Genomic DNA, 15,438 nt, shown 5'->3' with positions numbered 1-15,438 from the left:
CCACTAATTTTCATGATAACGGATTTCTTGTAATACGATTTTTACATTTTAATATTAATCTTTAAAGTTTTGTTGAATGAGCAATGGGAGGAGACGCATACCGGTGACAATTGTGTAAAAGAACACATTTCAAGCTTCTAATAGAGTGGTCTATATGTTTGCTCGGGACGCTAATAATCCATACTGAATAAGTCGAGATGTTTTAAAAATGGTTTCCATTTTCGCAAAGAAAAAAAAAAAAAGTTTGCGTATCATTGATTTCCACAAATCCCTAAATTTTCCTTCTAGGTGCTGTAATTTCAATGCTGAAGAGTTTATTCATTGCATCTATTGTCATTTACAGAGAGTTGCCTTTGACAACATAAGAATCAGAGCACAAGAAAACAAACGTTAAATATAAAACCAACCTCCTGTCTCTCAACATCCATGTTCCAGACTACAATCCCCCCATCAGCACTGCAGGAAATGAGCTGCCGGGAATGGTGTGCGTAGGCGATGGACTGGATCTTGTCACTGGAAGGCAGAAATAAATATACTGGAATAACAGGATTACATGCTGCAGAACAGAGGGTGCAAATATTTATGGAAATCACCTATTACTGAAGAACAGAGGGTGAGAATATTTGTATGATCACATAATACTGCAGAATAGAACAGAGCTCTCGTTATTAAGATTCACTTCTGGAGAGGTCACAGTATTCTGTCATTTATGCTCATATGTTGGCTCATGGTAGTCTCATAACTATGTGTATGGGACGCAGCAGATGTAAAGTCTGTTATAGCCGGAGCTTTTCGAAGCTGCTGATCTTGTTATACAGACAAAGTAAATTCCTCTGGTTGGTTACTGACTACCCACGATCACCAGTGTTGATCACTGTGGGGAAAGGTATATATATATATATATATATATATATATATATATATATATATATATATATATATATATATATATATATATATATATATATATATATATATATATATATATATATATAATCTGCCCATATATCACAGGATCTAATTCAAGCTGCTTGCTCTCACCCACAAAGCTCTCCACAGTGCGGCTCCCCCCTCTCTCTCCCTGTCTATCACCCCACCCGTTCTCTATGCTCTGCAAAAGACTTTCGACTAACATCCACACTAATCCGAACCTCCCACTCCCGGATCCAAGACTTCTCCCGAGCTGCACCAATCCTCTGGAACGCTCTACCCCATGAAGCTAGGACAAATCACAACTTACTCAGCTTCAGTCGCACCCTAAAAACGCATCTCTTTAGAGTGGCCTATCACACTCCCTAGCAGAACTAAATCCACATAGTCCCTCCAAAACTTCTCAGAAGATAACCCCATGTCAAACTTCATGACACCCAAATGCATCTCAAGGTTCTGGCCAACTGGTCCAGGCAGCCATTATCTATCCCCCATTTCCTTGAGATGGCTGGATTGTCATTGTAAATAAGCACTTGTACCTTGCCCCCCCCCATCTCATTGTAGATTGTAAGCTCTTACGAGCAGGGTTGTCTTTTTTTTTTCCATACTCTAATTATTGTATTTTTTATAACTGTTACTTGTTTGTATGATCCTCCTGAATTGTAAAGCGCTGCGGAATATGTTGGTGCTATAGAAATAAAGATTATTAATAATTATTATTATTACTATTATTATGGAACTTTTGGGTGATTCTACACAGGACGATGTTTTATGTAATCCTATGATAGGTTTCAATGGCAGCCGGCGATTGTTAGAAATGACGTTGTAAGTTACAATGTGTGCAGACATTAAACAAGAGCAAGAATTGTGCGGAGTGACCTCACATATGGATGAATCACCAGACCAAAGTCCATTGGGTTATTAAAGAGGATTTAGCCAATTCCCTTCATATAGTAATGCTTTGCGGAAAACTGTCACATCATAAACATCAAACATAATATTATAAGACTAAAAGACATTGGAATTTTTGTCAAAGAAATCTCACAGACTTGTCAATGGGACTAAATATTGGAGAGGTAAAGTAGTCCAAGCACACCTAGGTTGGTGGTCGTGCTAGTTGCATAAGCTAGAAAAACATTTAGTTGCCCACTTGTTGTGGAAAAAAAAAACATTTTTATGTTAAATGTTCTGGGAAGAAGTGTCCATCCAGGAGACCACTGGAGATCAGTCATGAGCGCTAGAGAGGGCATGTTAAACGCAGCGAGCCAGGAAACGGCACAAGGAAAACGCCTCCCACTCACTTGTGGATGTAGCATAGGGGTGATAAAACCCCAAGTCATGCCGTGAGCACAACCATCAACCTAAATACTCAGCTCAAAAAAAAAAGTTTGGATCCGCTAATCTCTAATCAGAATCATAATGGGACTCGGTAACGTGTGTGGCCTCCACATGCTTGTATATGCTCGCCCCACAATGTCTGGCCCCTTGAAATATGAGGAGTTCTAGTCATGGAATTTCGAGAACAGCGCTGCACATGAATACTTCTCATCCACCCTACTACGAGGCCCATCGCAGCATACACCAAGTACAGCTCCAGCTGGAAAGTGAGCGGCCATGGGAAATAAATTAAGATCGGTCTCTGCACAAAGAAAAGGGTCCAAACACAAAGATTGAAAACCATTCCTCAGCAGAGATTTATTTCCAGAAGCCGTGGTAATGTCTCACGACCCGTTTCTAGGCGACAGCCATCAGATACTCTCCCCGGGTGCCACCGAGATCCTCTGTGGAATTGTGTGCAAAAATCCCCCACACTCCTCATTGGACGCGGATCTGATAAACATCACGCAGAAAACAAAACCTGTTGTAATGGACTAGCCGATACATTGTGACTATTACACAGAACTGCAAATATCTTCAATCACACAGATCTTACAATCTAAATTTCTTAGAAAATAATGTACATAGAAAGTGGAAAATGTAAAGATGCATATCGGGATAAATGTGGGAAGAAGATGGTGCTAACAGAGCATCTTTCATGTAATGCACATTTACTGTCTTGCATGAAACTTTGTCTGGTTTGGGGATATAAATACAGGGGTTGTTAAAGAGGTTTGCCACGAAAGACACAACCTATACACAAGACAGGTGACTCCTGGTGACCCTGTGTAAACAGTGTGTCCACCGCCATTAACTTGAGAACGGCGGCAGCTATAGGCATAGAAGTGGTGTCTAGATATAGTAACGTAGCCATGCACTATGCAATGAAACCACCTATAGCGCCACCTTGTGGAAAACAACAGAGTTAGCATTTTTATCTTGAAAACGGAACGAGAGAGAGAAAAAAAGTGAACTAAAAAAATTGTAGGGTATCATCAATTCAATACAAATCGACACCTTGCATGCAGACATGCTATGATATGAAACCCATGACCCCCCCCCCCCACCCAAAACATTGAATGCTGGTCATGTATATGGCACTCATTTAACTTTGGTGCTCAAAGTGGCCACCGTCAGCTCCAATGCACATCTGCACTCTGGACAGCATACTGTATCTTGCTGCATGTTGTGCAATATGGTAGGTGACACGTTTGCACAAGCATCTGTGATACGTCGTTGTAGATCCTGCAATGTTGGTGGAGGGGTCGCATACACCTGCTGTGTGATGTGACCTCACAGAAAAGTCCAATGGGGTGAGGTCAGGTGAGCGTGGAGGCCACTCCACACAGCCACCATACCCAATGACTTGTAGGAGGATCTCCATGAGGTATCACCTCACGTCCGCAGCCTTGGGAGTTTGACGTTTTTATCATAGCATTTCTGTATGCAAAGTGTCGATTCATATTGAATTGATGATACCCTACAATTTTTTAATTCACTTCTTTTTCTCTCTCTCGTTCCGGTTTCAAGATAAAAATGCTAACGCCGTTGTTTTCCACCAGGTGGTGCTATAGGTGGTTTCATTGCATAGCGCATGGCTACTTTACTATACCTAGACACCACTTCTATTTCTATAGCTGCCGCCGTTCTCAAGTTAATGGCGGTGGACAGGATATGGGTGGACACACTGTATAGGCGTCACCTCCCATAGTAATCCTGCCTCTGATAAGAAAACTCTTGTATCTATTCCTGAAAGGCAGGAAATTATTCTAGAAAAGTCTCAAATGGGCAGTGGGAAAATTGCAGGATAAATAATTTTATTCTTAATAAAGATTGTAATATGATAAAAAAAATTGCAAAAGTTTGAAAACCTACATATTACATTAAAAAATTATTTAAAAAAAAAGGGGTATGCTCAAGAGGTCTCTTAAGCAGTCCAGAGCAATACAGTCTCCTTACTTCCTGCTTTTTGACAGGGCAGACTCTTCTACTATGAACAGAACTGTCACTCAAAGGAGAACTGTAGTATTAGAAGACCTTTAAAGCTCAGTACACGTTTTGCAATACTACAATCCGCTATCAGTAGTTTGATCTGAGTCTACCAATTATCAATGTATTTACACAGAGAACACATAATCTGGGCATCTAGAGCAGTGATAAAGAGACCTGTTTTGAAAGCTGCTGGGCTGGTGATATATAATGGGATTACTTCAGAAGATGAAAGGGAGAGGAGGGAAGTGAACAGATAACTGCTGTATAGGAACCAATGGACTGGAGAGAGCTGGCTGGAATGTTAAGAGTTAACTCTTTTCCTAAAATGTAATTACGGCACTTTCTTTCCCAGGCTCTAGTGGCCTGGTTCTATGGGAATGAGCTCTACATTATAAAAAGAGAAAATCTCTCATTGTAGGAGAATATTAGCAGATAGAAAAAGCAAGTCTACTACAAACTTGCTTATTTTTATGCTGTCTAACTAATTAATATCAATTTACAAACTTGGCAACACCCCATCAAACAAGAAGTAATTTTCGGATAAGGCTGCAATAAACGACCCCCAATTGTTAAATATATGCCAATCAGCATTCGTTTAAAAGACTGTTTAGACACCAAGACCACACTAATGGGATGTGCACCGAGCAACCTGTAATACATCAATCAGTGGGCACAGGCTGCCATCATTCTATGGCATTCTATAATTCTATACTCGTATTGCAGAGAAAAATCTTTTTTTTTTTAAGCAAACTTAAAAATCAATTCACCAGACAAACGTGTGAGGGGGACATGGGTGCTGATAGAGCATAGGGAGCAAGGGATTTGAGGACACAATATGTGGAGCGAGGGGGAGGGGATGTATGAGGACACAGTATGTGGAGCAAGGGGGAGGGGATGTATGAGGACACAGTATGTGGAGCGAAGGGGATGTATGAGGACACAGTATGTGGAGCGAGGGGGAGGGGATGTATGAGGACACAGTATGTGGAGCGAAGGGGATGTATGAGGACACAGTAAGTAGAATGAGTGGATGCATGAGGACACGCTATGTGGATCGAGGTGGGATGGGTGCTGACAGTATATCGAGCGAGGGGGGTGGGTGCGGAATCAGTATGGTGAGAAAGGATGCAGACAGTATAGTGAGCGAGGGGGGGGGATCTGAGAAAAGTTTGAGAAGCAAGGGGGGGGGGATGTATGAGGAAACCGTATTCGAGGGGGGAGGGTGTGTGTGGATGCATATTGGTACGTGAGGTGGAACATATATGAGGAAACAGTATGATGGGGAAGGGGATATATGAGCACACAGTATAAGGCACGAGGGGGAAAGAGCAATTTGAGGACATGATGAAAAGCGAGGGAGGGGTGGGTGCAGATATCGTATGGATAGCGGGGGGCGGGGCATGTAAGAGGAGACAGTGTGAGGAAGGGGGAAATGTGTGAGGAAGGGGGAAATGTGTGAAGAGCCGTTAGAGGAGAAGAGTGTGAGGAAACCGTATGGGGGAGAAAATGTGAAGGGACAGAATAGAAACTGGATAAGATGTGTGTGTGCGGGAAGGCGGGGGCGGTATAGAAATAGAATAAAATGGGAAGGGGAGGGGGAACAGCGTAAGGGCACAATCTAGTCGGAATATGGCTGTATGTATGCAAATCACATTCTTGGACTCACATGACCGTCCATTCTTGCCGCCAGCATAGGAAAATCTGAAAAGTGTGCACGCTGTGCAATTTCAGAAGTCTGCATTCATCTAGAGCGACTGCAGACTTTCATCAAAAATCTGGACAAGCCCTATACAATTATAAATTTAAGCACTGTAGCATGCCAATCCTAACAGCGTGCAATATACTCACTGTAAAGATTCAGCTCTGCTTGCTGGTTCCAGCAGTCATCACATGGCCACTCCACTCAGTCATGTGACATCAAGTGTTTCCTCCTGCTTCTCTCTATGAAGCAGGAGCTGTAGTTTCCCCCAAACATTGAGTAAATTAGGAAGAGCAGCCGGTCAGCAAGTGACTAAGTGTGCAAATCGCATATGAATGCGCGATCACTCAAACCCCATTGGAGGGTGGGGGAGTGTTTCGGAGCAAACCTAGATTAGTCTCCGCATAAAGCGATGTTCCTGTCTCCAAGTCAGAAATGCAGATCTGAACAGAGCCTAAGCAAATCTGTAAATGTTCAGGAAAATATAATTTCTCAATAAAATGTTAGCAAATATGCCCTACTGTGTGGAGAACAGTTTCTTACTTATGTCCTTGCAGTTCCAGAGCGGTTCCTTTTCGGCCTCCGATGTCCCATATAATAACAGAATGATCTGAGCTGCCCGAAAATAAATGTCTCTGTACCGGGTCCCAACACAAGGACGTCACACCGGCTGGGAACGAAGAACAGGTTAATGACGACATTGGAGGATTAATGGCTATTACAAGGCATAGCAAATCACTGGACACTTATAGGAGCTTATGTGAACAAGTTCTGCTCTAGAAGCAATAAGTGCACTTCAGAGGATGAAGGATCAGGAGGACAAACCCTCGGATCATTAGCGAAGGACGTGAATAAGGCTGGATGTAAGGAGCACAGAAAACCTGGAAAGATTCAGGGGCACTTTTTTGTCCAGTCTTTGACACATCTATTGAACGGTTTAATAGTAAAAAGTTAAGAAGATTGTATCAACCAGAGTCGGACAGGCATTGCTTGGACCCAAAAGAGGAGATAGTCGATTTGTGTTTTTTCCATTGTAAACATAGGACATATCAATAATCTCTAATAGGTCATGTGTGACTATGTCCCTAAAAATGGAAGCTAGTATCACCCGAGTCTGCTCCAAGTGAACGGCTTCTCCTGGACCTTTGGGGCTCATTATTGTTTCAGAGCCGGGGCTCATTAGAGGTTCCTCTGGCACTTTGGTGGGCCAGTCTGACTCTCCCACACTAAATTCAATTGGGTAAATAATCAAGATCCACCGCCATAAACTCCCTTAGTAATTGCCGACCAATGACATTCTAGAGCGCACTTTGCTGGTGCTACTGTGAGCAGCCTGCCTGGCCTAAACGTGCTACCATGGTCTGCAGAGTCTCTGGACGTGTCTCCCATCGAGCACATCCAAGATGTCAGTGACCAGCAATTGCAAAGAGAGCTGCCAGCAGCGGATCTAGATGATTTGCTGCCCAAGTGCATTCACTGTGGCAGAAGTCCTCAGACAATCCAATCACTAATAACCTCACTGACCGTAGTGTGCAAGTGTGGAGACTTCTGCATGTGGCGCACATACTTGATGTTATGAAAATTCCTTTTTTTAACCATTTGTTTATCATTACCATGTCTATCCATCCTGTGATGTGTGTGTAACAGCTGCCATCTCTTACCTCAGTAATGGGAAAGTCTTCACTGAAGGCCTAAGACACACGACATGAAAATCGGTGCGAGTGGAGTGCGATAAAAAAATCGTATTCTACTTGGACCGATATTAGCCTGTGTGTCAGCACCCATAAGCGATTATTTTCTCAGCCCTAATTGGACCGAGAAAACAAATCGCAGCATGCTGCGACTAATGCGAGACTCTCTCTCTCTCACCCATTCAAGTCTATGGGGCAAGAGAAAGATCGCACTGCACTCGCGGTACACCGGTGTACCGTGAGTGCAGTGCGAGAATGGTAATAGCCGGCTACGGAAGAGAGAGGGAGAGCAATCCCTCCTTCTCCTCCTCAGAGCCAGCCCGCCCCTCCTCAGCACTGACCCACCCCTCCTCAGAGCCAGCCCGCCTCCCGCAGCTGAGGTCTGCTCGCATGATCGGACCTCAGGTGCAGTGACACTCGCATGACACACGGCTCCTGCTGTGCTGCCAGCGTGAGCCGAGTGTCATGTGAGGATCGCATTAGTTCCCGTGTGGTCCTGGCCAAATACAGACTTTGCCAGAATTGATCAGTCATTATCACAATTCTCAATTCTGAGGTAGAGAAAGAAGCAGATTGGTATAATATGATAAATTACAAAATTGCTTATTTTCATGTGTACTATTGATTTTTGAAAAAAAAATTAAAAATGATGGTTACATTGTAAAATAGGTTTTAGTATGTCCAGAAACTGGCAGCCTCTCTTGCTTTTTAACTTGTCTGCCATCCACTTTGTTTTTGAGTGTGCGGTTATATTCCTAAAAGGTACAGTATGTTGCCAGTACTAACCATGCTGAGACTTCCCTTACTTCGCAGCATGCATTGTTCCTAATATTTTCTAATGTAATTCCTGCCACAATCTGTAAGTGTGCCTCTCCGTCTGCTTTGGCTCTCTTTTTTGTCAAAGTTCTTACTGTCTTTACAAACAGCCTCCCCCATTTCATGTAATCCAGTGTCTCTGCTGCAGAGGACAGATTATATTTAACAGGCAGGAGACAGCTAGGTAAAACAGAGACACCAAGGAGCTAGCGCTTTGTTGGGACTTTTCAGGGAGAATAAAACATTTACGTTGGATAAATATATAGTGGTAATGGAAAGTATTCAGACCCCTTTAAATTTTTCACTTTCATAGCAGCCATTTGGTAAATTCAAAAAAGTTCATTTTTTTTCTCATTAATGTACACTCTGCACCCCATCCCCCATCTTGACAGAAAAAAAACAAATGTAGAAATTTTTGCAAATTTTTAAACAAGAAAAACTGAAATATCCCATGGTCATAAGTATTCAGACCCTTTGCTCAGACACTCATTTAACCCCTTAAGGACGAAGCCAGTTTTGTACTTATTGCCCAGGCCATTTTTTGTACTTTTGACCAGTGTCGCTTTATAAAGGTTATAACTCTGGAACGCTTCAATGGATCCCGGTGATTCGGAGACTGTTTTTTCGTGACATATTGGGCTTCATGTTAGAGGTAAATTTAGGATGATATTTTTTTATTTTATTTGTGAAAAAATCTGAAATGTGATTACAAAAAAAAAAAAAAAAAAAAAAAAAAGTGTAAAATTTTGCAATTTTCAAACTTCATTTTTATGCCCATAAACCAGAGAGATATGTCACACAAAATAGTTAATAAATTACGTTTCCCACTTGTCTAATTTACATCACCGCAATTTTTGAAACAAAATTTTTTGGGGTTAGAGAGTTAGAAGGGTTCAAAGTTCATCAGCAATTTCCCATTTTTTAAACAAAATTTACAAAACCATTTTTTTGGGGACCACAACACATTTGAAGTGACTTTGAGAGGCCTAGGTGAAAGCAAAATACCCAAAAGTGACACCATTCTAAAATCTGTACCCCTCAAGATACTCAAAGTCACATCAAAGAAGTTTATTAACCCTTCAGGTGCTTCACAGGAACTAAAGTAATGTCGAATGAAAAAAAATAAAAATTAAACATCTTACCTACAAATGTTGCCTTAGCACTAATTTTCTTACTTTTTCAAGAGGTAATTCCAAAAATTTGACCCAAATTGTTAACCACTTTTTTGTGAGCGCGGTGATACCTCATATGTGGTCTGAAACCTTTCTTTGGACAAATGGGAGGGCTTGGAACAAAAGGAGCAATAGTTGAATTTTGGAAAGGAAATTTGGCTGAAAAAGATCGCGGGCACCATGTCGCATTTGGAGGATCCCTAAGGTACGTAAACAGCAGAAACCCCGCACAAGTAACCCCATTTTGGAAACTAGGCCTCTCAAGGAATTTATCTAGATGTTTGGTGAGTGCCCTGAACCTCCAGGTGCTACACAGAAGTTTATAACGTTGAGCGATGAAAATAAAAAAAAAAAAAAAAAAATTACCACAAAATTGTTACTTCAACCAGGTAGCTTTATTTTTCACAAGGGTAACCGGAAAAAAATCACCATGAAATTTATTGTGCAATTTCTCCTGAGTTTGGTGATATCTTATATGTTGTGGAAATCAACTGTATGGGCACACGGCGGGACTCGGAAGGGAAGGAGTGCTATTTGACTGCAAAATTGGCTGGAATCAATAGCAGACGCCATGTTGCATTAGGAGAGCCCCTGAGGTGCCTAAACAGTGGAGGTCCCCCACAAGTGACCACATTCTGGAAAATAGACCCCTCAAGGAACTTATCTAGATGTTTGGTGAGTACCCTGAACCCCCAAGGTGCTTCACAGAAGTTTATAATGTTGAGCTGTGAAAATAAAAAAAAAAAAAAAAAAATAATACATTTTTACCACAAAACTGTTACTTCAACCAGATGGCTTTTTTTTCCACAAGAGTGAAAAAATCAGCATAAAATTTATTGTGCGATTTCTCCTGAGTATGCTGATACCTTATGTGTGGTGGAAATCAACTGTTTGGGTGCACAGCAGGGATCGGAAGGGAAAAAGTGCCATTTGACTGAACAATTGGCTGGAATCATTAGCGGACGCTATGTCGCATTTGGAAAGCCCCTAGAGTGCCTAAAAAGTGGAGGTCCTCCACAAGTGACCCCAATCTGGCAACAAGACACCTCAAGGCTTTTATCTAGGTGTATATTGAGCATTTTGAATCCACAAATACTTAACAGAATTTGATAAGCTTAGGTTGCCAAATTGAAAATTTTCATTTTTTTCACCAAAAAATGTTGATATAGCATCACATTTCTCACTTTTTCAAGAGGCAACAACAAAACGTGGACTTCACAGGTTGCTATCCAATTTTTTGTGAGCGCAGGGATACCCCACATGTGGCCAAAAATCTCTGTTTGGATAAAATGGGAGGGCTTGGAATGGAAGGAGCACCATTTGAATTTTGGAAAAGTTGAAATAAATTGCGCGCACCTTGTCACATTAGCAGGGCCTCTTGGATACCTATACATCAGAAACCCCCACAAGTGACCCCATTTTGGAAAGTGCACCCCTCAAGGATTTTATTCAGGAGTATAGTAAGCATTTTGAATCCACAGGTACTTCACAAAAATGTTGCTGTAGCAACAATATTCTCACTGTTAGGCTATGTGGCCATGATCCAGCGACACGGCGTCTAGTACACGGTGTCAGCCTTCCTGCAGAGATGTGAGTGTTGTCCACTAGAGAACGCAGCTGCCCATGCCCACGATTTGGGTTCAGGCTGCTGTGGACTTTAGCTCTATTCTACCTGCAGAGAACACGCTCGTCTCCGCAGCATAAATTGACATGCTGAGGCTTGGGAAGCTGCACCACAGGTAGGTTTATGCTGCGGAGAAAAGAAGCACAGTGAGCATGGGGATTTCTAAAAATCCTTCCGCTGTGCTTCTACTGCACAACGCAGCGTTATGGATGCAGGGAAAACACTCTGCGCCCAAAACGCTGCAAACCCCGATTGTGGGCACATAGCCTAAAATGCTACAATGGATGAATGGATAATGTCAAACATATATAACGTCCCACCCCCCTGAATATTCTAAGCTGGCGCCCTTTAGTGCCTTTCATGTGGCACTAAAAGGGTGCCTAGCCTTGTATTTAGACAAAAAAAAAAAAATTACGTGGGGTCCTCCCTATTTTTGATAGCCAGCTAGGGTAAAGCAGACAGCTGTAGCCTGCAAACCACAGCTGCCAGCTTCATCTTGTCTGGTGATCAATTTGGAGGGCTCCCCAAGCTGTTTTTTTTCCTTCATTTTTTATAAATAAATAATTAAAAAAAACCAAAACCAAAACGTGGGGTCCCCCCAAATTAGATCACCAGCCAAGGTGAAGCTGACAGCTGGGGTCTGGTATTCTCAGGGTGGGAAGAGCCATGGTTATTGGACTCTTCCCAGTCTAAAAATAGCAGGCCGCAGCCGCCCCAGAAGTGGTGCATTCACTAGATGTGCCAGTCCTGGCGCTTCGCCCCAACTCATCCTGTTGCCCTGGTGCGGTGGCAAACGGGGTAATATATGGGATTGATACCAGATGTGTAATGTCACCTGGCATCAAGCCCAGCAATTAGTGATGTCACGGCGTCTATCTGAAGCCAGACATAACTAATTGACATTAATAAAAAAAAAAACAAAATTTGAAAAAACACTCCCCAAAACATTCCCTCTTTCACCAATTTATTGGGGAAAGAAAAAAAAAATCAGGTCTGCTGTAAGCCATTTTGGAAGTCCCACGATGATTCTGGACCTTCTAGAATATGGGGGGCACGCTCAGGGAACGTATCCCCCATTTTCTAGGAGTGCAGACCCTCCATTTGAGGAGAGTGGGTGCAATGACATTGAACCCACTCTCCCTGGGTCACAGCTGCAGAGTGCGAGCAGCCACTGCTTCTGAAAGCGAAGCACGAAGCGAGCTGTCAGCTGCTCTGCACATGTGACCAGCGTGCACAGTGAAGGAGGAGGGGGCCTCGGGGGATCAGAGCTGCAACAGGTACGCGGAACACCGGGGGGGGGGGGGGGGGGGGAGAGGGGGTGACATGGCAGGGCCTGGGGAGCAGTTTTCTGTCGCATGTGTCATGGCACATGCGACAGAAACCAGAGGAAAAGGGTAAATGCGGCCGGCGCGCTGCTGTGCGCGCGGCCATGTTGGATTTTCGAGAGGGGGTTGGGTGGGACACTTTGGCGACATCGGGGGACCGGGGAGGAGAGTTATCTCCCATCTGGCATGTTTGATCATGCCAGATGGGAGATAAATCATTTTTTTTACCGGCGCTGTAATTTACTGTAACGTGATCATCGGTATACGGTGTATACCGGTGATCACGTAAGCGGGGATCGGAAAAAAACGGCCTGAATCATGATCTCCAGGGTCTCAGCTACCTCCGGTAGCTGAAATCCCGGAGATTTTCTGACTCTGGGGGCGCTATATATTTTTTTCCGACCGCCGCTTTTTTACGGAAGTACCCTTATTTACCGGTTAAAAGGCGTATCGGCAGTTGTTAAGGGGTTAAGTCACATGCTGTCCATTTCCTTGTGATCCTCTTTGAAATGGTTCTACTCCTTCACTGGAGTCCAGCTGTGTTTAATTAAACTGATAGGACTTGATTTGGAAAGGCACACTCCTGTCTATATAAGACCTCACAGGTCACAGTGCATGTCACACCAAATGAGACTCACGAAGTCAAAGGAACTGCCCAAAGAGCTCAGAGACAGAATTGTGGCAAGGCACAGATCTGGCCAAGGTTACAAAATAATTTCTGCAGTACTCAAGATTCCAAAAAGCACAGTGGCCTCCATAATACTTAAATGGAAGACATTTGACCATCAGAACTCTTCCTAGACCTGGCCATCCAGTCAAACTGAGCAATCGTGGGAGAAGAACCTTGGTGAGGGAGGTAAAGAAGAACCCTAAGATCACTGTGGCTGAGCCCCAGAGATGCAGTAGGGAGATGGGAGAAAGTTGCATAAAGTCAACTATCACTGCAGCCCTCCACCAGTCAGGCCTTTATGGCAGAGTGGCCCGACGGAAGCCTCTCCTTAGTGCAAGACATATGAAAACCCACATAGAGTTTGCAAAAAACACATGAAGGACTCCCAGACTATGAGAAATAAGATTCTCTGGTCTGATGAGACGAAGATAGGATTTTTTGTTGATAATTCTAAGTGGTATGCGTGGAGAAAACCATGCAGTGCTCATCACCTGCCCAATACAATCCCAACAGTGAAACATGTTGGCAGCATCATTCTATGGGGGTGTTTTTTAGCTGCACGCACAGTACAAATTGTTTCAATTGAAGGAAAGATCAATGCGGCAAAGTACAGAGACATCCTGGAAGAAAACCTCTCAAAGAGTGATCTTGACCTCAGTCTTTGCCACAGGCTCACCTTCCAAGACAATGACCCTAAGCACACAGCTAAAATAAAGGAGTGGCTTCAGAACAATTCTGTGACCATTCTTGACAGGCCCAGCCAGAGCCCTGACCTAAACCCAGTTGAGCATCTCTGGAGAGACCTGAAAATGGCTGTCCAACGTTCACCATGCAACCTGACGGAACTGGAGAGGATATGCAAAGACGAATGGCAGAGGATCCCCAAATCCAGGTGTGAAAAACTTGTTGCATCATTCCCAAGACGACTCATGGCTGAACTAGCTCAAAAAGGGCGCTTCTACTCAAAACTGAGCAAAGGGTCTGAATACTTATGACCATGTGATATTTCAGTTTTTTTTGTTTAAAAAAAAAAATGTGCAAAAAGGTCTACATTTCTGGGGGTTTTTTCTGTCAAGATGGGGTGAAGTGTGTACATTATTGAGAAAAAAAAACTTTTTTGAATTTCCCAAATGGCTGCAATGAAACAGTGAAAAATTTAAAAGGGATCTGAATACTTTCCGTGCACACTGTATATTTAAAAGGAGGCTATCCACTACTTTTTCATTGATGGCCTATCCTTAGGATAGGTCATCAATGTCTGATTGGCCTGGGTCAGATACCCGGCACCCCCAGCTGTTCTCAGTGTCGGAGGCAGTAGGGGGCCGGAAATGATCAGTTCAGGAGCTGCCCAGTCTTCGGATAGTGGCCGCGGCTGAGTACTGTACTGCCTCCTACGAATTTCAATGGGCAGCTGATGCGCAGTACCTGGCCGCTGCCACTATCAGTTGACATCGCCCTCCCATTCAAATCAATAGGAGTCTGATGTGCAGTATCTGGCTGCAGCCGCAATCAGAAGACAGGGCAGATCCAGAACTGAGAATTTCCGGCTGCCTGTTGCCGGCACAGAGAACAGCTGACTGGCAGAGGTGCTAGACCCCAGCCAATCAAACACTGATTACCTTTCCTAAGGATAGGCCATCAATGTAAAAGTAGTGGACAACCCCTTTAAGTTCCTTCCAACAATAAGCGAGGGCTAATATAAACAATATCACTGGTGCTTTTATTAAATTTTTATAGTCCGGAAGTAAAAGGTCATGTAACAACCTGACCAATAAACATGGAAGGTAAAATACAGGGGAGACTACGCTCTGACCCCCCAGGTATATGGGTCTGTAGGATTGTGTATTCTGCCGCTCATGTAGCCTCCTGCAGGATCAGGCCGTGTATAGCCAGCATTGATGCAGACGAGTCCGCTGCACAGAATATAGCCCAATCCATCTTCTCAAACAGTAACTAACAATATCAAAAAACAGAATACAAGCGGCATCGATCAGCCGCCTCTGACACAAGTCATGGAAAAAAGCCCACAGCTAAAGAGACCTGGGGATTAAGAGAAAGACTGTGCTTGTAAATTGCGGTAATTAGAGGTTGATGCTAATTCCTAGATGATTAGCGCAGTCTAATCCCTCAGATGAATGCTAT

At 43.3% G+C, this 15,438-nt stretch overlaps 1 protein-coding gene across 1 annotated transcript in view; it reads right to left on the bottom strand.

Moving 5' to 3' along the window:
* The window catches only part of WDFY2 (WD repeat and FYVE domain containing 2), a 129,264-nt gene that overhangs the window by 34,554 nt on the left and 79,272 nt on the right, over positions 1-15,438 (bottom strand). Inside the window, exons 7-8 of the mRNA XM_075334580.1 lie at positions 6,542-6,668; positions 408-513 (exon numbers count right to left, since the gene is read on the bottom strand). Coding sequence (XP_075190695.1) covers positions 408-513; positions 6,542-6,668 — 233 coding nt within the window. The remainder of the gene's footprint in view (positions 1-407; positions 514-6,541; positions 6,669-15,438) is intronic.

Source organism: Anomaloglossus baeobatrachus, chromosome 2 (genome assembly GCF_048569485.1).
Source record: "Anomaloglossus baeobatrachus isolate aAnoBae1 chromosome 2, aAnoBae1.hap1, whole genome shotgun sequence".
Taxonomy (NCBI): Eukaryota; Metazoa; Chordata; class Amphibia; order Anura; family Aromobatidae; genus Anomaloglossus; species Anomaloglossus baeobatrachus.
Note: the sequence above shows the minus strand (reverse complement) of the source record. Positions and strands in the feature narration are given on the sequence as shown.